Consider the following 26,425-nt stretch of genomic DNA (forward strand, 5'->3'; position numbering starts at 1 on the left):
AAAAAAAAGAGAAAAGAAAGAAGAAAGAAAGAAAAGAAAAGAAATGTGACCTGGATTACTGAGTTTCTCTCTCTCGCTTTTATTTTTTTTTATTTTTTATTTTTTGAGACGGAGTCTTGCTCTGTCACCCAGGCTGGAGTGCAGTGGTGCGATCTCGGCTCACTGCAAGCTCCGCCTCCCAGGTTCACGCCATTCTCCTGGCTCAGCCTCCCGAGCAGCTGGGACTACAGGCGCCCGCCAACACGCCCGGCTAATTTTTTGTATTTTTAGTAGAGACGGGGTTTCACCATGTTAGCCAGGATGGCCTTGATCTCCTGACCTCGTGATCCACCCGCCTCAGCCTCCCAAAGTGCTGGGATTACAAGCTTGAGCCACCGCGCCCGGCCCTCTCTCTCCCTTTTAATCTCATGCCTCAGTTGCCTCCCCCAGGCCTGGGCCTGATTTGTTTTAGGGAGTTTGGAGTCTGACAAGTTCACCTGGGCTGGCCCTGAGCACAGCCCTTCTGATGGGGGTAGAATTGGTACAGGGAAGCTGCAGGGGAGGCCCAGGCTCCCAGGTCACAGCGATGCCCACTCACGCAGCACCTTGCAGGCCAGCTGGTGCTGGGGGAGCCAAGTGAGGGAAAGTCATGCCACCGCTCCCCACCGTCACTCTGCACAGACCACACTGTCAGCCACTGTCCCCCAGCGTGGCATGCAGGGGAGGGAGAGTGAGTGACGTGCCCAAGCTGGAGGCCACGAGGACCTCGGAGCCTCAGATAGAGGACCAGAGGCTGTCATGTGCAGAGGACTTTGGGGTGTGGGGCAGGTCCCATCCTAGACAAAGGTGAAGGAGGGGATGGCAGGAGTGGAGCAGCCGCCTGGGTGGGCAGATTGGTTTTCTTTGGGTGAGAGGACGGGGAAGAGCTCAAGTGCTGAGCGGGAAAGTGTCTCCGGCCACCTCGGCCTGTGGGAGCTCAGCCCTCTGCCCCATTAGTCATGGATTCTTTCCACTGTCGTCATCGCTCAGAACACAAATATTGTTAAACTCTTGGCCGAACTCCCTGTGCATGTTGGCGCCGAAAAATGTGAGGCTGCCACGCGTGGGCCGCTCGGGCCTCCTGGGCTCGCGGGACACACGGAGCTCAGTCGCCTCGTGCTGGCCGCGGCGGGTCTCGCTGACGCTTCTTCCTCTGGGTCAGTTTGCAGGGTCCAGCGCGGACGGCACCCGGCGGGGCATGGGCGTGGACCTCTCTCTGCTAAGCTGCCAGTACTTCCTGGCTCAGATCCTGGTCTCCCTGGTCCTGGGGCCCCTGACCTCGGCTGTGGGCAGCGCCAATGGGGTGATGTACTTCTCCAGCCTCGTGTCCTTCCTGGGCTGCCTGTACTCCTCCCTGTTTGTCATTTATGAAATTCCTCCCAGCGACGCTGCAGACGAGGAACACCGGCCCCTCCTGCTGAACGTCTGACATCGCGGAGCCTCAACTCTGGACACGCACCTGCACCTGGGGGTCTGGAGCAGGCCGACCAGTAAGGACCAAAGGGCCTTGTTGGACAGGGGGACAGGCTGCCTACTGGAATGTAAATATGTGATAAAATAATAAATGACAGCGGCAAAGCCTATGGTTTCTAGGCATTGCTCTCCGGTGGCTGAGAGGTCCCCATGGGATTGAGTTACCCCCCCCCCCCCCCCGCCGCCCCGAGGACTTGGGCAGGGGGAGGTTTGTAAGAATCTTTTTTTGGAAGTAAAGGTGTAATTCGACGGTTCTCAACCAGGGGCAATTTTGCCACCCCACCCCCACCCCCAGGAAGACATCTGGCAGAGTCTGGAGATAGCTTTGGTTGTCACAACTCAGGGATGCTGTAAACCTCCCACGGCACACAGGACCGCCCCAACAGCAAGGAGCTAGCAAGACCCAGATGTCAATCGTGCTGAGGTAGAGTGAGCCTGGTCTAACTGGACCATACATTCTGTACATTTCATCCCAAGGTAGAGTCAGAGCATACAGGTCTTTTGGATCAGAAGGCCTCATATTCATTCACTTGTTCATTCATCCATTTATTCTCTCATCCATTCATTCATCTACCCATCCACATATCCACCCATCCACATATCCACCCATCCACATAACCATCCATCCACTCATCCAAATATCCTCCCATCCAAATATCCACTCATCTATATATCCATCCATCCACAATCCACCCATTCATCCATCTAAATATCCACTTCTCCATATATCCATCCATCCATCCATCCATCCATCCATCCATCCATCCATCCACATATCCACCCATCTAAATATCCACTTCTCCATATATCCATCCATCCATCCATCCATCCATCCATCCATCCATCCATCCATCCATCCATCCACATATCCACCCATCCACCCATCCAAATATCCACTTCTCCATCCATCCATCCATCCTCTTATCCACTCATCCACCCTCCAGATATCCAGCGAGTGCCTGGGTGTGGCAGACAGTGGTTGGCCTGGGAATCCAGCTATGACTGTCCACTCTGCCTTGCTGGAACTGATGTGAGAGGAAGGGATACACGTGGCTCGCTGAGGCTCCGTGCAGCGCAAGCGCAGGGAAGGAGGACGGGGTGGCAGTGGCATGTCTGGGTGGCCTCAGTAGTGAGGTGCCGTTTGAGCAGTGCCCTGATGAAGCCAGGGAGTGATCTCTGAGGTGAGCACTTGCTTGACAGGCTCGAGGGAGCATAGGCATCAAGATGCTCGGATTGTAAAATGCCCCAAAAGTTGAAATCTCAAAGAGGTTGGAGCCGATGAGGCTGGCCAGTGCCCATCCTGCCCTTTGACTCCACAGGCAGGGAATAGGGGCTGGAGGGTAAGGTTCGGGTCATTCTTCCCCCTCCATCCGCCAAGGGTTAATTCCACAGATGGCCACCATGTGCCTGCTGCATGCAGGCGTCGCTGGGCCTGGGTCTGCCCGGGCTGTGCCCACTGCCTCCCAGTGTCCCTTTATGGACCTGGCAAAGCTCTCGTGAGTGTGGCAGTCCCTCGCCATCTGGCCTCTGACCATCTTCCATCACCTGACGCTGCAAGCGAGGCCCCTTCTCAGAGGCCTGGGAGGGCTCCTCCATGCATGGTGTTTAATGGCCACGAGGGGTCACAGCCGGGTCCCTGTTGTCGCCAAGCTGGGCCTGGTCTGGGATTGTGCAGCCCCCAGTTCCCTCGCTGCATGGATGGAGGGAGGGAGGGAGGGAGGGATGGATGGATGGGTAAGGGGCATTCCCACACTCACCAGGCTGGGCTACAGGTTTCTGGGGGAACAGAGGTGATTTCCCTGGAATATGCAAGAACTGACAATTGCCTGGGCCCCCTGCAGTCGGGAGGTCCTGGCTCTCCCTGCACCTGCTCAGAGTGTGTCTGCAGAATCCACTCGGGTGCATGGGGCGTGATGTATCATCCTCAGCAGGGAGCGGGTGGAGGGCATCCATAGAGGGAAGGAGCAGGTGTCTGGAACTGGGGGTGGGTACTTTCATGGCACACAAGGACCCCCCCAGCAGCTGCCCAGGGGGCTTTTTGGGGAGTGGGGGCACGGTTAGTTACGGGAGTTGTGATTCTTGGAAGTCATCCACTGCTGATGCCATCCTGGGATTCTCTTCCACACAAGGAACATTGAGTTCTTACCGGGTACCTCCCAAGCCCTGGGGGATGAAGCGGAGAACAGAAGAAACCTCCTGTTCTCTAGACAAGGCCTTTGCCCTCAATCTCACAGCCGTGCCCGCCCTGCCTGCCCACAGCCATCAGCCTCACCTGCCCACACTCAGCCCCTTCTTCCGAGCCATCTCCATACACCGCTCTGCTGGGGCCTATCCAGATGCCTGATCTCTGACCCGCCCATCCGGCCGCCTGCCTCCGGGAAACGTCGGATCTCTTACACAATGCTCACTGTCAAACCCTCCAGCCTTCCTCACCATCGCCAGGGGGGCCTTGAGTCGCCCCTACGCCAGGGCCACAGGTCTTGCGGTGGCCGCGGGCCCAGGGCAAGCACCTGGGCCTTGTAACGACTGCCACCTGGTGGCCAGGATGGAGATGGACTCTGTTCGACAGCTGCCCAGCAGCAGGGTCCAAGGGGATGGAGGGGGCTGGGTGGTCAGGTGCCCAGAAAACAGTGGGATAGGCAAGAAATGGCCTCAGGAATCCTCTCTGGGACAACTAAAAGGTGCCCTAAAGGCCTGTTTTTAATTTACTCCAATGGATACTCAAACCCTAGGGGTTCACCAGAAGCTGATCCCCTAAGCCCCATTCCCCACTTCTAAGATGGTGTCAACCAGGGCTGGAGTCAGAGGGACTGCAGGGCCCACACGGCAGGCACAGCCAAGAGAATGTGAAGGGAGGGTCTCCAGGTGCCCAGCAGAGGCGTCCCTGGGAAGCCTTCCTAAGTCAACCCAAAAGGTCCTTCTATCTGGTCCTTCACACCCACTTTCCAACAGCACATCTGGACTGGCAGCAAGGAACCTTGCCCTGCAGGGCCCATCCATCCATCCATCCATCCCTCCCTCCCTCCCTCCCTCCCTCCATCCATCCAGCAAGGTCCATCCATCCATCCATCCCTCCCTCCCTCCCTCCCTCCATCCATCCATCCATCCAGCAGGGTCCATCCATCCCTCCCTCCCTCCATCCATCCCTCCCTCCCTCCATCCATCCATCCCTCCAATATCTACAGAGCAAGTGCCCTCCACACAGAACTTGGTTCATTAAGAAGGGGCCCGGGTGCCTGTGCATACACAGAACTGAGCTGTGGGAGACACAGGGGGACTTCTGCAGCCTGGGTCCCTGAGGTGTCAAAAGGAAACAATGACCACTCTTGACAAAGACAGCCACTAGAGAAGCCACCTTGAGTTGGAGGAGCAGAGAACCAGGGCCCAGAACTTGAGTTGCCAAGGATCCCAGGGCAGCTAGGAACCCAGTGGGGATTCAGGGAAAGGACCTCAGATACTGAGACTGTCAAAGGCTGACAATGCCGCCTCCGAGAGGACCCGGTGAGGCATCCGCGGCTGGAGCTCATCAGGGGCTGAGCAGGAGGCTGTTCCTGGCCCCCTGGGGATCCACGATGGATGCCAGCTCTAGCCAGGCCCTGCCTTCTAACAGGAGGTCCAGGAACCTTATGAACCAGAAAGGGCTGGCTTTATCCTGCAGCCCATATCAGTCCAACTGGATGGCCAAATGCGTGGCTGCCTCCCTTGGCTGGCTTATCTGGCAGATCCTCCTTGGGAGGAGGTAGGGAGGCCAAGGACCCTGCTGTTCCTGGGTCTCCACTGGGCAGCAGGAAGGACCCCAGGGGTCCAGTGCAGGACAGACTTTTCCACTGGTCTTGGGGCCTGGCAGCTTCATCCCCAGTATCTGGGTAGCTGGTTCTGATTTCAAAGCTCTGAGTTCAGATATGTACCCGAGCCTTCTGGGCTGGTCAGGTGAGGCTGATGGTGGTCACTGAAGTCTGTGCTGGTGCCCAGTCACACTGCGCTGGGTCTCACCGTGTGGTCAGGCTGGGGCTAGTGAGGGCTCTTAGCTCAGATGAGGGGTCCCCACATCTCCTCAGCTTCCACACAGAAGGGATCTGGCCCTGACCCCCCCCACCCCCAACACCATTCATCAGCTGATCACATCCACAATTGTATAGCTCACCAGTGCTGATTTTTGAGGGCCTGGAAGCTTGCAATCTCGTGTGTGTGGGAGGCCACTGCTGATCTCTCCATGGTGCATGCTTGCCCTTCACATACGTGATCTTGACTTACCCAGGTGACGCTTAAGTGAGGTCTCCCCCTCCCTAGACTTACCATGGACACTTAACAATGCAGCCACACACCCAGCTGCATACCTACACTGTGCTAAGGCCCTGGGACTTACACCGTGCCCTGCAAAGTGCCATCTTCCTAGCCCACCTGCAGTGGAACCAGCGGGGCTGCTGAGCCACCATGCCTAAGCTGAGGATGCATTTCCAGGAACAAAGGGGCTGAGGGCATGCGGGACGTCGCTGGGGCAGGAAGAGGCGAGGGCCTGGCTTGGGGGTGCTGCTGGAGGACAGCATCATTTCCCTCCGCCCCGTCCACCCAGCAGATGTCTGGTTAGCATTCCTGGCCCTCTTCCTCACATGGGTGCGTGGCAGAGTGGTGACAATGGCCACAGCTGTTCATGCCCGAGAAGCTGCTCAGCTCTGATGAGGCCTTGTTGTAGCATGAACCTAGTATCTCAAGACGCTTGGGTCCAATCTTTTTTTTTTGAGACAGAGTCTCGCTTTGTCGCCCAGGCTGGAGTGCAGCGGCACCATCTCGGCTCACTGCAAGCTCCGCCTGCCGGGTTCACGCCATTCTCCTGCCTCAGCCTCTCCGAGTAGCTGGGACTACAGGCGCCTGCCACCACGCCCGGCTAATTTTTTTTTTTGTATTTTTAGTAGAGATGGGGTTTCACCGTGGTCTCGATCTCCTGACCTCGCGATCCGCCCACCTGGGCCTCCCAAAGTGCTGGGATTACAAGCGTGAGCCACCGCGCCCGGCGGGTCCAATCATTTAACCACCCTGAAATCTACACTTCACAGACCTGTACCTGTTAAACCCTGTAGCTTCCTAAGGGGCACAGTCCCAGAGACCCACAAAGACGGCGCCTGGATTCCAGCCTCTCCCAGCCACCCCAATGCCATCCTCCCACTAAGACCTGGGCTGAGAGCCACCTGGGGCTCCCGTGGCCCGCCCGCAGGCCTATCCCTGTGCCCTGGTCAGCCACGCTGCTGAGCAGGACCCCTGCTGCTCGCCTCGAGGGCCGTCATAAGCGTGCGCCACTCAGGTCCTTGCATGGCGATGTTCTCAGGTCCTGAGTGAGGCAGTGCCTGGTGCCTGCTGCCTGCTGCTTCCCAAGTCTTTGCCACGTGGTGGACTCTGCCTGGTTTGAGGGCAGTTTACCAACAGTCAGCCTTCTGGGCTGCTCTTGCCCCGTGTCCCAAAACATCTAGAAACTCATGGCCCCATCCCAGATGACAAGGGGTGGACACACATTTCTGGGGACAATCCTGAGGCTTCGGGAAAATGCCCTGGACAGTTTCTGAAGCCACGGCGCAAATTCCAACGCCTGCCCCCCTGTGGCCATGTCCACACCCTGCAGGCTGCCTGCAGCCCCTTTGGAGGGTTACAGCCCCTTAGGCCTGGGATGCATCCTCCACGTGGAGTGCAGCTCTAGAGCTGGGCAGGGGGTTAGGGTGTGGGGGCACTGGCAGGCCTCGGAGAGGCAGATGGGGGCCAGGCAGGAGGCCGCTAGGATGGGGGCGGTTGACGTCTCTCCTGAGCAGGGAGGGTGCCACATGCCCATACACGCTGGTGACGCCCACGGATTAGAAGTGTGGGGTGAATGGCGAGGGATGGGGGAAGATGCTCTTAGCCCCAGTGCCAATGCCCGCTTAGGGCCCATCCCGCTGCTTGGGGAGCCTCCAAAGAAAGATGGCACCCTCACCAGGGAAAGCCTCTTCCCACACAGAGGATGTTTCTGGAAGCTGCTCTGGGACACAAACAGGGTCCTGAGCAGCAGGGAATAGCCGACTCTCCCTGTGCCCCTTCCCCACCTGGGGTAACAGCCAGGCTCCCCCGCCCACTCTCCAGGAATGAGACCGTGCACGGGAGACACCCTGGGGTTGTAGTGTAGCTTGGTTTTATTTATGTCCACAAATATTTCAAAAAAATTACAAAATACTCAAATGGAGAGAACACAGAAGTCACGATTTCTGGGTGTCTACTGTTTACACTGTGTTATCTCATGGCAAACTACTCATATATACATTTAGCTTCAAGATATATAGAAACATAGCAAATCCGAGTGTGCACGCTGCCTCTGCCGCAGTGGAGTGAAGCTCAATCTCGAGGACATCGAACAAGATACGGACACACACAGAGGAGCCAAACCAAACCCCGAACAAAGGGAGGAAAATCCGAAGGAAACCGAGTGGTTGGGCTTCAAAGACACCGTGAAGGTCAGGGCCTCCTAAACAAACTGTAGTTGATCTGGTGAGGGTTTCGGGTCGAGGGTTTTTTAGATGGAAGAATCTCAGTGCTTCGCCTTGGGATACGGGGAGAAAAGCAAAGCTAACAAGAACACCTTCGGACGGCTTTCAAGCACAGACCTCAGAGGACTCTACTCTTCTTTGGAAAAATGGATGCCAGAGGAGGAAATAAAGAAGGTTGAACTGAATGGTAGATGTTGTGTTCTACCAAAAAGAAAGAAAGAAAAACCAAAAGCCGAGAAGGTGGGGGCCTGGAAGCAGGAGTCTGGGAGCCCTGCAGGAAGAGGCCTCGCTCAGAGCCACGGGAACGAGCCTGCCATGAGGGCCTGTCCCCACCCCAGAAGGAAACGAATGCCTCCAAGCCAATGTGGCCTGAAGTCCCATGACAAAAGGTTAATGTGAGCTTTGCCTCCCGTTAAGAAACTAAAGTTAAGGCAGAAATGGAATGAGAGAAAAATGAAAGAAAAAAAAAACTAGAAACATTTTCAACAGACAAAACAATCCTATCCCAACTGAAACCAAACACGGTTTTTAAGAGAAACTGGAAATGCCCCTATTTGACTCCAGAACCTGAATTTGAGCCAGTACCTGCTGGTTTCTGGATCAAACTATCAGCATCTCTTCCTGCTCCCTCTGCGGCTTGGGTCCCGGATGGACTTTGTGTCCGCCGACCCAGTGTGGTCTGTGTCCCACGATTCTTGGGATGAGACCAGCACAATGGCAAAAGAGCCGTCAAGTGTCTGAGAGAAAAGCATTGGAAGAGGCCACGTCCTGGCAGGAAGCAGGGCCGACAGAGGGCAGACACCCCAGAACAGCCCGCCCTCAGCCTGGGAGAAAGTGCATTACGGCTGTGACCCGGAAAGGAGGGCAGGCTCTCTCCAGGACAGTTCTGCTCAGAAGGGCCTGGCCTCCTGAGAAGTGGCCCCCACGCAGCCTGCTTTCTGACTGCACTGTGGGTGGGACTCCAGTTCCTACTTCCAGGATGAAGAGTAGGACTCAAATGGTTTACCAGTGCGATGTGGGGTCACCATGCAGACCTGCCCCTAGGGTAAAATACAGGCTGCCCCCAACACCTGTCTTAACTCCAGGATCTCCCTTGCTCAAAAGTGGCCTCAATCTGTGGCAAGAAAGACGGGGCCGTCCTCACCACAAGATCCAAGTGACAATGCGCATGAGAGGGCAGCCTTCTAACAGATCCCTTTGGCAGGCATATGTCCTGGGTCGCTCGTGCGCTGAGTTACTTGTACGGAATCATTTTCTTAGATGATGAAATTTTCAGAGTATTAAAAAAGACATTCATCCAGAACAATCAAGTGTGTGTACATACAAATCTAGAAGGAAATCTACAATGGACACAGGCCCATGCGCTTTCCATCCCGTGGAAACAGAACAGTGACACCGGAGAACAGAAAGTGAATACTCACCTCCTGCACTCCCTGTGCAAAATGGAAGAGGTCTGATGGAGCAGATGTCTGCGCTGCCGGCAGAGCACAGGCTAGGAGCAGACACAAGTGACACGCAAGGCAGAAAACAGAGTCTGTCACATCGTCCCTGCAAACCCTGGATGCTCGCTGCCGTGACCAGGCCTCGGCCCAAGCCTCTGTCCGTGTGGAACGCCCCTTTGCTCCCTTTAATTAAAGGGATAATTATATATAACTTTTTATTAAAAAATCAACTCTGTATTCTGTCAATAGTTGGTAGGAATTCACAATTAGTGACATGGCTGGAAAAAATAGATCACAATAGTAGTTTATGGAAGAAAAAAAGGCTGTTCTAAAATTATTTATTTACAGACGTAAAAAGCCATGCTGCAGAACCTTCTCAAATTATGAAGATTTCCTACAATGTATTAAAATAAAAGATTTTTTTAAAAATTATAGCTCTTGGATTCCAAATTCCTATGCCCCCGATCTGCAAAAGCCTCACGGGCTCTGGAGCACTCATGGTGGAGTGTGTCAGTGTGTCTGCACGCACAGTGAAGGGTGTGAACTGGATTCTAGCACCTACTGAGAAATCAAGGAAAAGAAAACTAAAGCCAAACCCCAAGATTGCAGGGAAGCTTTCTGGATGTTCAGTCCAGTCCAGGACTCACTAAGTTTCTGGGGGACTGTCATGCAGGGAGATCCAAACCAGTCTCAGGAAATCCTCTCGACAAACGAACACTATTATGTGGATACATTTTTAGTTGTGGGTTTTTAAATATATAAAGAAATCTTTAGAAGATATTCTTTTTGCTTTTGCAACTCCTATTGTATGTAAAAAGTCCTGTTTCTCCCCCCAAGAACTGGGGTTTCCACAGCCAGCGTTAACAAATAAATAACTTATAACTGCTTGTCACCTTCTTTCTTCAGTCGACTGGAAAGACAAAACAGGAAAGTGTATTTAGTCTCAGGCCTAGGCAGGCAGTCAGGCAGGCTGGAGGCAACCCCAAAGACAACAGCCAGGCAGCCTCCTGTGTAGCTGACCTACCCACCCAACACCTCCCCCTTCCTCTGTTTCTCCCATCACCGTGGTTCCACAATGTCCCCTCTAGGGCCCAGCAGGCTGAGGGGGAGGAGCCTGGCCTTGGGCACTAGGGGAGAAGCACCGTGGGCACATGGGGGGTTGGTGGGAGCCTGGGCTCAGATACCCCCTCCACTCCCTCCCAGCACCCCGCCTCACCTGTAATAATCTTCCTGACTTGGTAGGTGGCCACCATGCATGTGGGGGTGTCCATGCAGCCACTGCTGCTCCATGGCCAGTCTCTGCAGCTCGGCCGACTGGGCGTGCATGGCCTGCAGCTGGTGGGCTGCTGACATGGGGGGTGGGATGGCCCCAGGCAGGTCTCGGGGGTAGGGGGTGCCTGCCAAACACAAAACAACCTGCGCTACAGAAATAGCCACAGGACTGGCCAAGACCAGGGTGGCACAGGCACAGCAAACGGCAAAGAGCACAGGAGAGGTGCCAGCTCGGACACAGGAGCCAGCCCCTCCCAGACTCTGCAGACAGCTGGAGGGCAGAGCCTCTGGGGAGGCAGGAAGTGCCCTTAGGTGCCTCTGCCTGGACCTGCCCGGCCCCTCCTCCGCATGCTCCAAGGCCTCAGCCCAAGCCCTCCTCCTTCAGAGACCTGCCATGAGCCCCCTCTGCTACTTTCACCGGCCTTGCAGTCCTGGCTCTTAGCAAGGCTGATGCATTTATGACCCCTACCCCAGACAGCCCCCAGAGGGCAGGAGGCTTGTTCCCCCACGGACCCCCCGCATGCAGGAGGAATGAACCCACCTGCTCAATGCATGAATGAATGAATGAGTAAACAAATGAAGACAGCAGACCAGAACCCAACCCAACTCTCACACAGCCTCCCCGCCCCTCCTGGAGGGCAAGTCTTACCGAAAACTGGATGGCGAAGCATCTCGTGCTCATGGGGCGGCTGTCCAAGCAGAGGGTTGGGGAGAGTGCCAGGTGGGTAGGGGAAGCGAGCCAGGTGGGGGCCGGCAGTCAGGGGGTCGACCAGTGGGTGAACGGGGCCTGCTGAACCTAAGGAAAGGACAAAACGACAGATGGAGGCGGCGTGCGGCTCTTCAATGTTTGTCCCCCTTGGCTGGAATGGCCAATGACTTCCTCCTCGCCCAGGATGGCTCCTGGTCACCAGGGCTGGATGCACAACCTGGCTGCAGGTGGCCCTGCCCTAAAGTGGCTGCCTCCACCTTCAGCAAGAGCTCCAGAGGCAGAGAGAAATGACGAGCCCACCGCTGACGCAGGCACTTCCTCGTCCCCTTGTGGAGTGCCCCTAACAGGCAATCCCAGATCAGTTTTGTTGAGGACCCGGGATCAGCAGGGTCCCTCTCGCCGGCCACCTGGGCCTGCCCTCTGCCTGTCAGGTCACAGGAACACACAGCCTTGGGCCAGCAGGTGTTGGGCCGGCACCCCCTGCCCAGGGCTGTCTCCCTGCCTTTCACTCGCAGAACCCAAAGGCGGCCAGCAGAGTGGGTGGCGCAGTGGGGACCTGGCCCAGCACTGCCCTCTCTTCTCTGCTGGCACAAATCTTGTGTCTCTCTCTTCAGAACGTTGCCTTGATCTGACCTCACCGCACCACCTACTGCCCTCACCTCCTATCCCCCAGCTCCAGCCAACACGGGCGCTGGCAGGGATTTCAGGGTTGCCACCTCCAGCCATGGTGCCCTGGGGTCCCTGGAAGGTTGGGAACCCCCCCTCTGCCTCTGTGGCTGCTCTTGCCCCGATTTCCCACAGCTCGCCCTTTCACCTCCTCCATGTCTCTGCTACCTCCTCAGTGGACCTCTCCTGACAGCCTTCTCGAAACTGCCACAATGCCCCTGCCCCCAGCTCTCCTAATCCCCTCTTCTGGATTTATTTTCTTCCAGAACATACACTTTCCACCTCTCACAACCTGGCACACATCTTTCAACTATCTCCCCAAACTGGAAGGTAAATGTGGACAGGGGTTCTGCCAGCACCTACAACTGTGCCTGGCACATCCCAGGGGTTCAGTAAACACTTGCTGAATGAATGATGCATGAATGAACAAATGACTACCTGTCCTCAACGCTGGTTATTCTGAGGCTTGTAAGGTCTACACCAGGTGCCAACAGAGCTTTAGATATGAGGATGGCAATGGTTAGTGCTCTCCCATGCCAGGACTGGGTACAGGCGCAGGGGAGGCGCCTGGTGCCTCCAAGCAAGGTGGCTCCCTGCCCTCCCTCCGGGTCCTGCTCTATTAGTCATCCTGCCCCACAATGGAGGGTGGCCAGTGAAGAAGCCCTGCACGTAGGCTGTACCACAGGACCTGTACTCCAAGTCCCATGGACCTCCTCATAAGCACAGCAGCCACCCTCCTGCGCCATCTCACCAGGCTGCAGAGGGAGTGAGGATGCCAGTTGGGCCTGCCTCTGCCTCAGAGCAGCCTCCCCACAGCTGGTCAGTGAGCGGCCTTAAGGAGCTCCTACTCCCAGGGTGGACAGGACTGGGCAGCCCTGGCCAGCTGGGTCAGCTCGGAGAACTCAGCCAAAGGCAGCAGGAGGCCTGCCCAGCCTCGCTCCTCAAGGGAAGAGGACTGTGCTTTTAATTCTCACTAAGCGACCCTTGAGTAGCCCAGCGCCTCATCTGTACGTTCCTTGGCTCCAAAGGCCACATGACACTGCTCTGCTGCCCTTACCCTGCCCTGTGGGCCTAGGCCACTTCCCTCCATCCCAGGCACAGGGCCAAGAACCCAGGCTTCACCCGTGTGCTGCAGCTGTCTGAGGCCTTGCAGTTCTGGAGAGCTGCGGGGCCGAGGAGAGACTGTGACACAGCAAAACCGTGATGGTAGTGGATGCTGAGCTCTTCTAAGAACTGCCAGGAATGAGGGATCTGTTCAGAAAAGAACACTTTCCGCTCCTGGATGGTGACTGTCACTCATCAGGCTCTGCACCCCTCCCCGTGCCTCTGTCTCACCTGCCATGCTGGGGCACGCACCTTGGTGGAGGGGGTCCTGCTGGTGGAGGTGGAGGTGGGAGTGAATGTGTGAGTGCTGGTGATGGTGCGGAGTCACGTTGAACATCTGCAGTCGGGCCAGGGGATCACTGGTCAGCGATGCCATGCGCTCTGCGTGGATACGCTCGGCTGCCAGTCTGTCAGGGTAGCTCATCTCGGGCCGCAGCTGGGGGCCCGCCAGGGCCAGTCTCTCCCTCTCCAAGGGGTTCAGGCCCGGGTGGAAAGAAGCAAAAGGGTGGGGCCCGGCGGTCGGGGGGATGGTGAGGGCGCTGTGCCGGGCAAAGTGCTCCATGGGGTTGGCGGCTGGGTGCAAGGGGTCCAGCTCTGGGGGCTTCACCTCAAAGCCCGGCTTCATCCTCTCCCGCAGCTCACGCTCCCGGATCTCCCGCTCTCGGATCTCCCGCTCCCGGAGCTCCCGCTCGCGGATGGTGGGGTCGACGTTGTAGAGGCCAGGCATGTGGTAGGCCAGCAGGGGGTCCGTGGGGTTAAGGGGCATGTAGAAGGGGTGGTTGCGGTTGGTGGGCGACATGACGTGGGGCCGGGCGTACTCGCTCAGAGTCCGAAGGGCAGGTGTGTCCGGCCCGATGTAGGGGGGCACGGCAGCAATGGTGGTTGGTGGTGGCTCGAAGGATGGCCGCAGGTGGCCAGGACCACTGAGCTGGGGGTCACTGAGGCGACCTTCATGCGCTGAGCTGGACGCCTTCTGCAGAAGGAAAAGAAAGCGTGAGGGGTCCCCCGAGCGCCTGGGGTCTCCGCTTGGTCCACACTGCGGAGGTGGGCCTGGTCCTGCTCTCACAGGCCAACCTGGTCCCTCCACGGAGACCCAGCCCTGGCCTTGGCCTGACACCAGGATGCGGTCCAGGCCCTGCAGGGTCAGGCTCACCTGTGCCCACAGCTCCCCTCAGGCCCAGATGGGAGTGTGTCCCTGTGAGACAAAGCTCATGCATGGGGTGTCTACATGTGAGGGCTGTGGCTGGGAGTGAAAGCCGAGGGGCATGGGTGAGTGAGCCCAGCAGGCCAGGAACCTCACCGGCAGTCCCTCATGTCACTTCCTGGGTTGGCTGCCCTTTCCTCCCTGTGACAGCAGAGAGCTGGCCACCACCACAGCACCCAGCCCACGAGGGGGCCACAAAGACAGGGCAGCTGGAGAGGCCCCTCGCGGCCTGGTTACCGCCTGAGTGCTCGAGTGTTCTCTCAAGGCGCCCCCTTGTGCTTCTCCCTGGCTCCTTCAAATTACTTAGAAAGTTATGAACCCAAAGGCTGCAGGGGAAGGACAGGCCCTTTCCTCGAAGGCCCTCAGGTAGGAGGACGCACAGTCACTGCTGGGAGTCAGCCTAGACCTGCCATGCGCAGTTACCCCGGCAGCTTGGGATGCGCAGCACCCGTCAGAGGCGTGGAGACAGGGTGTAAACAGCACCCAACCCTCTAGCTGCCAGGAGGCCAAGTCAGGCAGCCAAGGGCAGAGCTCGGTGGCCCAGCGTGGCTCCCAGGCGCAGGACGGACCAGCGCCCCCCTCACACCTCGCCAACCCTGCACTCACAGCTGCCCGCTCTGCCTCGCGCTCCCGCTCTCGCTCCCGCTCCCGCTCCTTCTCCTTTTCCTTCTCCCGCTCTCGCTCCTCTCGGGCTTTCTGCTCAGCCTCGCGCTTGGCCTTCTCAATGGCCTCCTCCCTCTTCTTGGCCAGCTTGGACCCGGCCAGAGGCATGAAATACAGGTCTGTCCGTGCACACGAGTTGTAGCCCCGGTCCAGGTGTTTGTAGAACCTGAGAAAAGCCACAGATCTTGCTGGGAGCTCCTGCCAAGACCCACCCCTGGCCCTTCCTCCCACCAGAACTTGCCCCCACCAGCCCACCTGTGCCTGACCCGTCCCGGAGCCCTAGGAAGCGTACCTAGCTGACTGGCTGGCGTGGCTGGGGGTGTCCACCACAGTGGGCTCAGGGGACGGGCTCCTTGGTGGGGGAGGGGGGCTCTCAGGCTCCTCAGCGTCGTCCAGAGCCTCCTCCTTGATCTGGACGGTGGGGAGTGGGCAGGATGACCCCCCCGCTATGCTGCCTCCTGAAGCCACCGCACCAGAGGAGGGTGGCTGGGCCGAGGTGCTGGGTCCCACCGGTGGGGTAGAGGTGGAGGAGCAGGTCGGAGGGGTGATGGGAGGAGGGCCTCCAGGGACAAAGGGGTGCTGAGCAAACGGGGGCTGGGGGGCCACCTGGTGGAGGCCTGTAGGGGGGTGGGAGGCAGGAGGCGGGGGCAGGTTCTGGCTCTGGGTCAGCCCAGGGGGCTGGGCGGGCGAGGAGGGCAATGGCTGGCTCTGAGGCATGAGCTGCAGGGGTGGGGGGTGAGCCGATGGGGGGTGGTGTGTGGACAGGGAGCTCAGGGGCTTCAGGGCTGGAGGGGGTGGCAGGTTAGCATTCATGGAGAAGGGCGAGGGCCCCGAGAGGTGGGGAGGGTGCTTGTGGGCCTGTGGCGCCGGCAGCTGGGGGATGGGAGTGGTGGGAGGGGGCTTGATGTGGGGCATGGCCAAGGGCGCTGGCGGCAGGGGCTGCTCCCGTGGAGGCTGTTGGGACTGCAGCGCCGACTGAGAGGCTGGCAGCTGCAGGGAGGCGTGAGGGTGCGCTGCTGATGGGGAGGTCCCCAGAGGGGCCTGGCCTTGGGAGGCCTGGGGAGGGAGGCCAAAGGGCTGTGGGGGGCCTGGGTGCTGCAGCAGGGGCCCAGCCTGCAGGCTGTGAGGGCCGGGTGGGCCCTGACTGTGCAGGGGGGGCTGGGCGTGAGAGGGTGCAGAGGGCTGGCCCGCTGACCCAGTCAGAGGCTGCAGTGGGGGGTGTGGCGAGGGATGTGGTGGGGGATGCGGTGAGGGCGGCCGCTGGGGGTGCAGGGCCGGTGCCTGTTGGATGTGGGTGTGGGGAACAGGCGCTGAGGGAGCCTGTGGCTGGTTAGGGGCCTGGGAGGCCGTGGGGGAGCCCTGTGGGGGAACTGCAGTGGCAGAGGGCATGGACCCTGGCGTGGGCAGCTGAGGGGTCCCTGGAGGAGCTGAGGAGGGGGCTGGGGTGACCCCAGTGGGAGCCTGCAAGGCTGGGGGCTGGGCCTGCAGCATCTGCTGCTGGGCTGACGAGTCCGAGTCACTCTCATTGTCCTGGGGGCTGGGGATGCTCGGGGACGTGCTGCGATTGTCCTGGTCGATGTCTTTGGGGTCACTGCTACCCTCATCATTGACGCTGCGACTGTCTGAACTCTCTCCCTCACCTTCAGATGGCGAGTTGGGCCTGCTGATCTCCTAGGGTCAGAGAAGGGAATGATGAAGTCCCAGGAGGGCAGAGCCCCGTCTGCTCTGCACCGCCAGTGCCGGACACACAGTAATGGTTTGCGCAGATGAAGCAGCAAGCTTGGCTCTGGGACCACAGGTTGTGCCCTGACCCAGCCAGTGTTAAAGGCCACTCCAGCCCCGCCCTAGGAGACAGGGCACGGCCACCGACTAGGGAGAACCCCAGCTGGGGGCTTCTGAAGAAGCATTAGCTTTACTCAGCAAGGCTCAGCGGCAAACCTCACCTGCGTTTTTGTCTTCTTGGAGCTGGTCCTGTCAGCCTCCTCCGTATCAGAGGCCACCTTCTCCCGCTGGCGTTTGTTACTCTTAAGAGGGGAAGAGGCTTCCTCCTTCACCTTCTGCAGGGGGAAAGCCCACAAGGAGCAATCAGGCCAAGGGAGGCCATTCCATCAGCCTCAGTAGGGAAATGATGACGGTTTGTAGACACTTTGCTTCCTCATTCTGAGTTCCATCTCCAGGAGCAAAAAGCTCTAGAAGGGTCAACCGGGACCAAGAAGGAACATGTATCTGGGGGTGGGAATGACAGCCAGCCCTCTGCATCTGTGGGTTTGCATCCTCAGGTTCAAGCAACCGTGGACTGAAAATGTAGGCAGGACTGTGATAGTTACATCTATACTGAATGTGCACACAATGTTTTCTTGTCGTTATCTCCTGAACTAGACAGTGGAACCACTGTTTACTGCATTTACATTGTACTGGGCAGTACAAGTAACCTAGGGATGATTTAGAGTCTACAGGAGGATGTGACTGGTTACATGCAAACAATGTGTCAATGTATATGAGATCTGAGCACCTGTGGATTTTGGTATCCTGGGCAGTGGAGGCTCTGGAGCCAATCTCTCTAATGGATACTGAGGGAGGACTGTACTTGGCTCTGGAGGCAGCTGTTCTAACCACTCCCCACACTCTCTGAGAACCTGGGAAGCTTGAGGCAGAGGCGGCCCCCAAGGGTTGGTGCTTGAGCCCCCTTCTCTAGGCCCCCAGCCTTCAGTCTGCAGCACCTAGGCCAGGAATGCTGGTGTCCAGAGAGGCTCCATGAATGAGCTGCATCCTCGTGTCTGAGGGAGCTGATCACGAACGCCAGCAACCCAGTTTTAATGGGAGGGACGGACAGTGTAGCCCCTACTATTCCCCCAGCACCTGACCTTGGCCGACTTCTTCAGTGTCTCTGCTTTGCTGTCATTGCTGGAGGTGCTGGCAGCGCTGGGGGAGTTCCGGCCACTGGAGCGGATGTCTTCATTGATGGGTGAGGTGCGACCATCAGGGCTGGCTGGCTGCTTCTTCCGACCACTGCGTAGTGTCGACATCTGCCCACCCAAACCGAAGACTGGTGACACCAGATTCCCGGTCCCCATGTGGGCCCACCTGAGCCCAACCCACAGGCAGGAGCCTGAAGAGCACACCCCATCAGCCTCTCAGTAAATCCTAGACCTTGGCAAACACCAGGCCGCCCTGCCTGTCCCTGGCTGCATGAAGGTCGGTGTGGAGCTCAGGGAAGAGGTGGGGAAATCGGTGGGCTCACGCCAGAGGGCGGTTCTCAAACCTAAAGCACTCATCCCAAGGGACTGTCCTGAACAACGTGTGCTGGAAATGAACCTCACTTTCTGAGCGGCAGAAAGTCACCTGGGGCCATCTTTAAAGCACCCTACCCTTTCTGTTTATTCTTCATAACCGTCCATTCTCCCAACCAAACCAAATGAAATCAAACACTTGTGGATTTAATCTGACAGGACAGGAAGTGGCCCAAAGAGATGAAGCTGTCAAATAAAGCAGCTCAGCTCCCCAAGCTGCCGAGCGCTTCAGCATGTTTCTGCAAAGCCATGAGGGCTTAGAAGAGATCAGGAGACAATGGTTCTGGCTGGCTGACCCGCTCCCTTCTGAGTGAGCCGGGGGCCGGGCCGCCAGCAGTCTCAACGGCATACAAGGGGCAGAGGAAGGTGAATAGTCCCACCCACCTGCCAGAAGGGGCCATAAGGGAGGCTCAAGGGAAAGACCCTGTCAGTACCCTCAGCCCCAAACCTGGAAAAAGCCTCTCCCAAAGTCCCTGGCACATTTCCAACCCAGGAAACAAAGTTTCTTTATGGGAGGAGCTATGCAGTGAGCAGAAAAATGTACCACAAGTTTCCAAAACGGGATCAAACATTTAAAAAAAACCACAAACACCCTAACACAAAAGAGCCTGCGAGTTTAAAAGAGCAGAGATTTGCTATAATGGAAGTGACACCACAAGCAGCAGCCTTGGAGAGCAAGAGAGGCCTTGGAGAGCCTGCACTGGGCCAGAAGCTAAGAGCTTGCTACAAAACCCAGAGCAGGATGCCACCCTGGGGCCCCTCGAAGGAGAGAACAGAGCGCTCTTCCTAGCCCACAGGGAAGCTACTGCTTCGGGCAAAGCAGCTCCCCTCCAGGACTTTGGTAAACAAGACTTTTGCTTCCTCCGCCTGGTAGGCTCAAGCCCCCACACATCCTAGGAAACTGAAGAAGCTGCCAGGAGCCCCATGGCCCCAGGGGACTCACCGAGCCCCGACTCCGCCGTGTCCTCATGCTATGCTTCCCACTGAGCCCATCATCCTCTTCCTTGACGGGTTTGAACATAAACGGTGGCGGGTCCACAGGCTTCTCGATGGGCGGGAGCTCGCCGTATTTCTTGAAGTGGATGCGACAGTCGGTGCAAAGCAGGATGTTCTCCCGGCCTCCGTGGTGCCAATCTTTGGAGGCTGTGTGAGGGAAGTGGTGGGGGCCAACCTTGGAAACCATCCCTCTCCCTGGGGATGTCTGGGCAGAGGGGCCCTTCTGTGGGCTCTACCCAAACCTGATGCCACCAGCACCATGCAGCCCTGGGCCCCAACACCCCAGGGCTAGTGCTGCCCTGCTCCCCCCAAGGCCAGGAGAGGGTTTCGGGAGCATCTGCTGCCCACTTCATCTTGGGGTGCCCAGGAAAAGCCGGCAGCAAGCTCCTAGGAATCACAGTGTCAACCCCCAATCCCACTCAGTCTGTCCTGCCTACCAGTCAGTATTCCATACCGACTGCCAAGCAGGGGAGTAAAGTAAACTAAACATTTCTAACTTTCTCTAATCCCAAAGCACAATGCAAATGTCAAATCAAGTACTGTCCCTGGCAGGTTTCCAGCTGGATGCATGAAATGTTCAGAACATGGAAGTGCTTGTGCCCCCGCCCTGACCCAGGAGCGTGACGAGGCCACTTACTGGTGGTGAAACAGTGGCGGCAGGCGTACCCCTTCAGCTCCTGCTCACTGTCCTCACTGTCGAAGTCATCTTCACTGGCTGAACTTAAGTCCACTGGGCGCAGCAGGCACATAGTGGGGGTGGGGGAGACACCATTATGCTCAGCCAAGGCGGGGCGGGCGGGGGGGCCCTGTGACCTCTGGCCTACTGTAGGCTCTGGCCACCAGTCAGAGCGGCTGGCTGCACAGGCTGAGGTGGGACAGTGTCTGTAAAGGACCACTTCGAGCTCCTCAGTGTCAGTCACCAGAACAGAGGGCCGGTGCGTGAGGCACCATACTCAAGGGCCCGCCCTGCCACTGATGCCCGTAACAGGTGAGTCTGAACTGGGACAAGTGCATCCATGCTGCCCCCCTCCCTAATATGCTCAGGCAATCCTGAGAAATTCCATCTTCACCGAGCGCCCCCCACCAGTCCTGTTAGGTGATTTCTGGTCGCCTGCATGAGCAACATAGGTGCCCCTCAGGTTCAGCGTCCCGGGCCAGGACAGAGCTATAAGGCACTTTTGCTACATCCCAGGTTTTTAGGGGTGAGAAGTTGTGGGCTCCAGCATCATTAGATTGTACATCATACTGGGACCAAAAAGAGGACCTTGGTAAAGCAGGAGGAAAAATAAGAAAGTGTTACTCTGATCTTATTACAACCAAAAGTGCAATGAGAATTCAAACAGGACATCAAGTACATCATCTGTCAAATGGAAAACCTTCCCAGGACAAGGCCAAAAACATCCCAGGCCAAGACGTATATTTTTTGTAAAAACCTAAGATGATATTGAGTTTATGAGAAATATTTAAATGTGCAAATAATGTTTTAAAGTCTCCCTCCTGAATCCTGGTCCTGCTCCCCGCCCCCACCATCGGTCTATATTTAGGTCAGGCTTCACAAATGCACTGGAGCACGGGTGCGCACCCCCTTGTGCTTCCCAGAGCCATCAGCTCCTACGGGCCCAGAGTGAGACAGGCTGCCTGTGAACAGTCTCCCCTCCACCCACTGTGATGCCAAGACCCCTACTCACAGAATTCACTGGACGGGGGTCTGGAGGGTGTGTTGACAGGTGTGGACGCAGTGCGAGTCTTAATCCTCCGGAACACGGCCTGCCTGCGGTGCCTACGATGGGCTCGGGAGCTGGCTGCTTCGGGGGTCTTCTTCCAATAGTAATAGAAGGTGATCAGCTCCCCCTGCAAAGGAGAAGAGCTGACTGTGGGGGAGGGCCTGGGGCTTTTCCGTGCCCCACCGCACCCTCTCTGCCAGAGTGGAAAGCTGGGTGTGTAATAGCTGCACCAGAGATGAAAATAAAGACCAGTCGCTCCTGGAGTGGGGAGAGGAACTGGGCTTGCCCAAGAAACAGCCACTGAGCTGCCCGTGGACTGCATGAATGGGACCTGCCTCCTCAGCCTGGCACAGCCTGACTCCCAGACACCAAGAACAAGTACTTGTTGGGTGTCTACTATGTCAGACCCCACCACTGTTGTACACATGGGAGGTACAGCATCCACAATAGACGAAAAGGAGAGAAGATTCCTGCCCACGAGGAGTTTACATTCTAGCTGTGTGTGCATGTGAGAGTCTGTGCATGTGTGTGAACACAATGATGCTTTCTTTACAGTAATGCCAGTGAAATCACAGGTGTGGGAAGGAAATGCCCAGCCAGTTAGACTCCCCCAGAAACAACAAACCAACCAAAGCAAACTGCCCAGGTGGCGAGGAACCAGGGCCAAACAGAAGGTCGGGAAGAACACAGACCGTGCGCTCAGGAAACTGCTCCACAGCCTCCACCTGGCTCCATCTGAAGGCCCACATCTGACAAGCCGGCACGACGTCCAGAGACAAGGACTGCGCTTGGCAAAGAAAGACTACAAGAGGACAGACACACAGCAGTGCTGATGCAAATGTGAAATGTCACACACCACAAGGTAGGCTTCTTTTCATGGCCCAGCAGAAACAAATGCAAGACATCTTTTTGGAAATACAGCAAATGTAAGCTTTTTAAAGAAAGGGCGCTTTGGGCACCCCCAGCCCTCAGGGCGCTGCAGGCTGCCATCTCACCCTACACACAAAAGACGATTTCTTTTTTTTTTTTTTTTTTTGAGACGGAGTCTCGCTCTGTCGCCCAGACTGGAGTGCAGTGGCGCAATCTCGGCTCACTGCAAGCTCCGCCTCCCGGGTTCACGCCATTCTCCTGCCTCAGCCTCTCCAAGTAGCTGGGACTACAGGCGCCCGCCACCATGCCTGGCTAATTTTTTGTATTTTTAGTAGAGACGGAGTTTCACCATGGTCTCGATCTCCTGACCTCGTGATCCGCCCGCCTCGGCCTCCCAAAGTCCTGGGACTACAAGCGTGAGCCACCACGCCCGGCCAAAAGACGATTTCTTAAACATCCCAAGATAAAGTCTCTTTAGCTAGAACTGAAAAACAAAAAAAAAATACACAGCCAAGTGAGACAGCACAGATCACCCGGTTCCCCTCTAATTAAATCAACACTGTAGAAAATCTATTAGCTTGGTGACTAGATGCTGGGAGTTGTCTTGGAGGTACCTGCACCCCCAGTTTGTCTCATCAAACACTGTCTTGTGAATGGAGGAGCCAAAAAGAGAGAGGGGAAAGTGGGAGATGGAAAGACTAGTGTTGGAAGGACTAAAATAGACAAACCAAACAAAGACATGTAGCTGCCACATGACAAACTCACCCAATCAGACCAGGTTTCATCCAAAACACCCCCAGAGGAAATGGCCTCAGAACACAGTGATGAGAGAAGTGGGCAGATTTTAGGTGGGGGGGTGGCTTCCACAAGGCAGGGGATGCCGTGCATTGAGTGCTTGACTGCCCACAGCTGCATCTTATGCCTGGGCATTTTTCTAAGAAGTGGGACCACGGCTATGGTCCCTAAAGGAGGGCTGGAATGCCTTGAAGGAGGGCTGACTGGCCTATAAAGCCCATTGCAAGTATCTCCTGGAGCACTGGATGTGTCTCAACCTCCCTAAGCACTTAACGCTTAACAAATTACTCCTGATCACCAATACCTAGCAGATGAAGCATAACCCCAGGCCAGGGGGGCCACGGAGCCACCTCAGGACAAGCACACTCATGTCCCTACACGTATGTGCATGTGCCCACCCCTCGGTTCCATAAGATGGTAACTGAATGATAAGGGGAAATGCAGATACTGCCGCTGGAATTTCTGACTGGCTTCTCTCCCCCATACTAGTCTAGGAATGAGGGCTACAACTATCCCAGTGGGGACGAGCATCCTGGCCCCTAAGGCCATGCATGGTCTGTGAACCTCCGAACTCTTTCACTTCCTGCTTTCCAGACTTGGAAATGCATTTATCTATACGGATCCTTGGGTGTTGGATAGACGGAAAAGATTCGTTAACTCCCACTGGGGGTTACTAGATCATTGCTGACATAAACGCTGACTTGTGTCTGGTTTTCCTCTGAGAAAATATGGAAGAGAAGTCAAGGCAGGGAGCAGTCACACTCCAAATACTCTGTCCAAGTGTCATGCTTCATGAGCTCAAAAGGGCAACTGGAGCTGTGAATAAGTCACAGCTCAATTCCAGAGCTTCAAAGAAGAATGAGAAAAAACTCACAGTGGTTCCTTCTACTTCCTCAGTCCAAGTCATTTTAGGGACTACTGAATGATAAAAGCTTGGGATGTGGCCGGGCGCAGTGGCTCACGCCTGTAATCCCAGCACTTTGGGAGGCCAAGGCAGGCGGATCACGAGGTCAGGAGATTGAGACCATCCTGGCTAACACGGTGAACTGGCTAACACCCCCATCTCTACTAAAAAAAAAAAAATTAGCCGGGCGTGGTGGCAGATGCCTGTATTCCCAGCTACTCGGGAGGCTGAGGCAGGAGAATGGCGTGAACTCAGGAGGCAGAACTTGCAGTGAGCTGAGATCACGCCACTGCACTGCAGACTGGGCGACAGAGCAAGACTCTGTCTAAAAAAAAAAAAAAAAAAAAAAAAAAGCTTGGGATGTAAGAAGAAATGCAAAGCTATAGGAGACAAAAGGGAACAAAAACAGGAGAGAAAAATTGAGTGAGAAGGTGGTACCTGAGCCTCTGCCATGCCTCCAAGTCTTACCTGAAGGCTGTTAAAAAGCAGCAACCTGACCTTTCTAAATAGCATTTGTCTATAATGCAATATTGCTACACACAGTTATAATCAATTATTTCTATTAATCAAATATATATGTTTTGAAATGGCTTTGTAAAAGGTAACCTGCAGATCCCAGGTTAAGGGAAGAAGCCAGGTGCAGCAGTTTACGCCTGTAATACCAGTACTTTGGGAGGCTGAGACAGGAGGATCACTTGAGGCCAGGAGTTCAAGACCAGCCTGGGCAACATAGTGAGATTTAGTCCCCCACCTCAAAAAAAAAAAAAAAAAAATTATCTGGGCATGGTGGTGTGCACCAGCAGTCCCAGCTACTTGGGAGACCAAGGCAGGAGGACTGCTTGAGTCCAGGAGCTCAAGACAAGCCTGGGCAACAATCTCTAAGAAAAAGTTTAAAAAATTAGCCCAGCGTAGTGGTGTGTGCCTGTAATACCAGCTATTCAGGAAGCTGAGGCAGGAGGATCACTTGAGCCCAGGAGGCTGAGGCTGCAGTGAGCTACGACTGTGCCACTCCACTCCAGCCTGGGCGACAGGACGAGAGGCCATCTCTTTAAAAAAAATAAAAGAAGACTTAAAAACAAGAAGCCAGAGTTCAGTGAGGTAAGAAACCGCCCTATGCCAGACAGAAAAAAGGCTCAACTTTCAAACCTTTGCTCCTGGCACCACTGATCTCTGCCAACAAGTGAAAAAAATCAAGACCCAAAAGAAAGAAATCTAACATTGAAATCAACATCAACTTTTTGTTGACACTTAAAGAAGAAGTAGTCCAGAACAGATTTCACCATCTGAGTGCCAAGGATGAAAATGACCAGGCAACTGGTTTCTCTCCAGATGGAATAAATCTTTCCCCTTTTACTAAAAAAAAAAAAAAAAGAAAAAAGAAAAGAAAATGACCAGGCAAGAAGGACTGTCCTCCACAGCAATGAAGTTACAGGTGGTAAGAATGGTAAACTTACAATTCAGGAAGGTGACAGAGTGGCCAGAACTGTCATCCACTGCTGGTGGAAATACAGAATGCTCGAACCATGATGTCTACCAAACAACCCAGCAATTCTTTCCTTATTTACCCAAAAGAAAAAAAAAATTCTCACACACAGACTTTCATGGATACATTCATTGAAACAGTTATTTATTTATTTATTTATTTTTTTTTTTGAGACGGAGTCTTGCTTTCGCCCAGGCTGGAGTGCAGTGGCGCGATCTCGGCTCACTGCAAGCTCCTCCCCCCAGGTTCACACCATTCTCCTGCCTCAGCCTCCCTAGTAGATGGGACTACAGGCGCCTGCCACCACGCCCAGCTCATTTTTTTTGTATTTTTAGTACAGACAGGGTTTCACCGTGTTCGCCAGGATGGTCTTGATCTGACCTCATGATCCGCCCGCCTCGGTCTCTCAAAGTGCTGGGATTATAGGCATGAGCCACCGCGCCCGGCCAGAAACTATTCTTAACAGTCCAAACTGGAAACAACCTAAATGCCCACGAGCAGGAGAATGGATAAACAAATAATGGTATCACCACTCACTGGACTACGACTTGGCAATTAAAAGGCACAGACCACTGACACATGCAACACCACCATGCTGCATGAAAGCAGGCAGACAGGAGGGTGGGTGCTGCATGACTCCTTTCCAGAAATCACCAAAACCAAACTAGTGGTTGCCGAGAGCCTGGAGGGTGGGGGACAAGAAACTAAAAGAACTCAAGGTAAGCACTCCAGGGTGATGAAAATGCTCTGTAAGTTGAATGTGGTGTCATTGACACAAATGTATACGGTGGTCAAAACTCATGAAACTGTGTACTTAAAGTGGGTGCATTTTTATGGTATTCATATCATATATGGCAGGCATACCAATTTTACGTCAATAAAGCTGATGAAAAACAACAACAAATCCAGGCCAGGTTTTATTAGCTGCCTCTCAACCACTGTTATGTCTACCAAGGGATTCAACACTGGAATGGAGCGAGTCTAGGATTGGAAACGGCATACTGGTGACTGCATGGGTGGCAAGGTCTTGAGCACAAACAAAAGAACATGTCAGGGAAAGCTCTGGTTCTACAAATAGGGAGTGAAGCAGCTAGAGGCCTCGCCAGGAATGAAGTCAATTGAACTTTAATCAAACATGCATAGTGTGTGCCGCAGAGACCCGCTGCACATAAATTCAGGGAACAAAAGCTGTTGCAGAAATCAATAGCTTACTGAAACATTAACACAGGCAATCATTAATCAAAAGGCAACTCCACAAAGGCAGCCTTGCAAATTAGCTCCTGATTTTGCTTGCAAGCAAACACAG

The 26,425-nt window shown here is 55.5% G+C and overlaps 2 protein-coding genes across 14 annotated transcripts in view; one reads left to right on the top strand and one right to left on the bottom strand.

Moving 5' to 3' along the window:
• SLC45A1 (solute carrier family 45 member 1) overlaps nt 1–1,647 on the top strand; it is a 104,624-nt gene extending 102,977 nt beyond the window's left edge. For all 6 annotated transcript variants that reach the window (XM_058444441.1, XM_058444440.1, XM_058444442.1 and 3 more), the window contains one exon: nt 1,181–1,647. In XM_058444441.1, the coding sequence (XP_058300424.1) occupies nt 1,181–1,447 (267 nt within the window). In that variant the 3' untranslated portion in view covers nt 1,448–1,647. The remainder of the gene's footprint in view (nt 1–1,180) is intronic.
• A 5,976-nt stretch (nt 1,648–7,623) lies between these two features.
• The window catches only part of RERE (arginine-glutamic acid dipeptide repeats), a 464,393-nt gene continuing 445,591 nt past the window's right edge, over nt 7,624–26,425 (bottom strand). For all 8 annotated transcript variants that reach the window (XM_032758816.2, XM_032758813.2, XM_058443739.1 and 5 more), the window contains 11 exons: nt 21,032–21,194; nt 19,981–20,073; nt 19,291–19,490; nt 17,922–18,083; nt 17,001–17,114; nt 15,350–16,728; nt 15,001–15,223; nt 13,443–14,163; nt 11,361–11,507; nt 10,656–10,836; nt 7,624–10,349 (listed from right to left, as the gene is read on the bottom strand). In XM_032758816.2, coding sequence (XP_032614707.1) covers nt 10,316–10,349; nt 10,656–10,836; nt 11,361–11,507; nt 13,443–14,163; nt 15,001–15,223; nt 15,350–16,728; nt 17,001–17,114; nt 17,922–18,083; nt 19,291–19,490; nt 19,981–20,073; nt 21,032–21,194 — 3,417 coding nt within the window. In that variant the 3' untranslated portion in view covers nt 7,624–10,315. The remainder of the gene's footprint in view (nt 10,350–10,655; nt 10,837–11,360; nt 11,508–13,442; nt 14,164–15,000; nt 15,224–15,349; nt 16,729–17,000; nt 17,115–17,921; nt 18,084–19,290; nt 19,491–19,980; nt 20,074–21,031; nt 21,195–26,425) is intronic.

The sequence above is a fragment of the Hylobates moloch genome, unplaced genomic scaffold (assembly GCF_009828535.3).
Source record: "Hylobates moloch isolate HMO894 unplaced genomic scaffold, HMol_V3 SCAFFOLD_9, whole genome shotgun sequence".
In the NCBI taxonomy this organism is placed as follows: Eukaryota; Metazoa; Chordata; class Mammalia; order Primates; family Hylobatidae; genus Hylobates; species Hylobates moloch.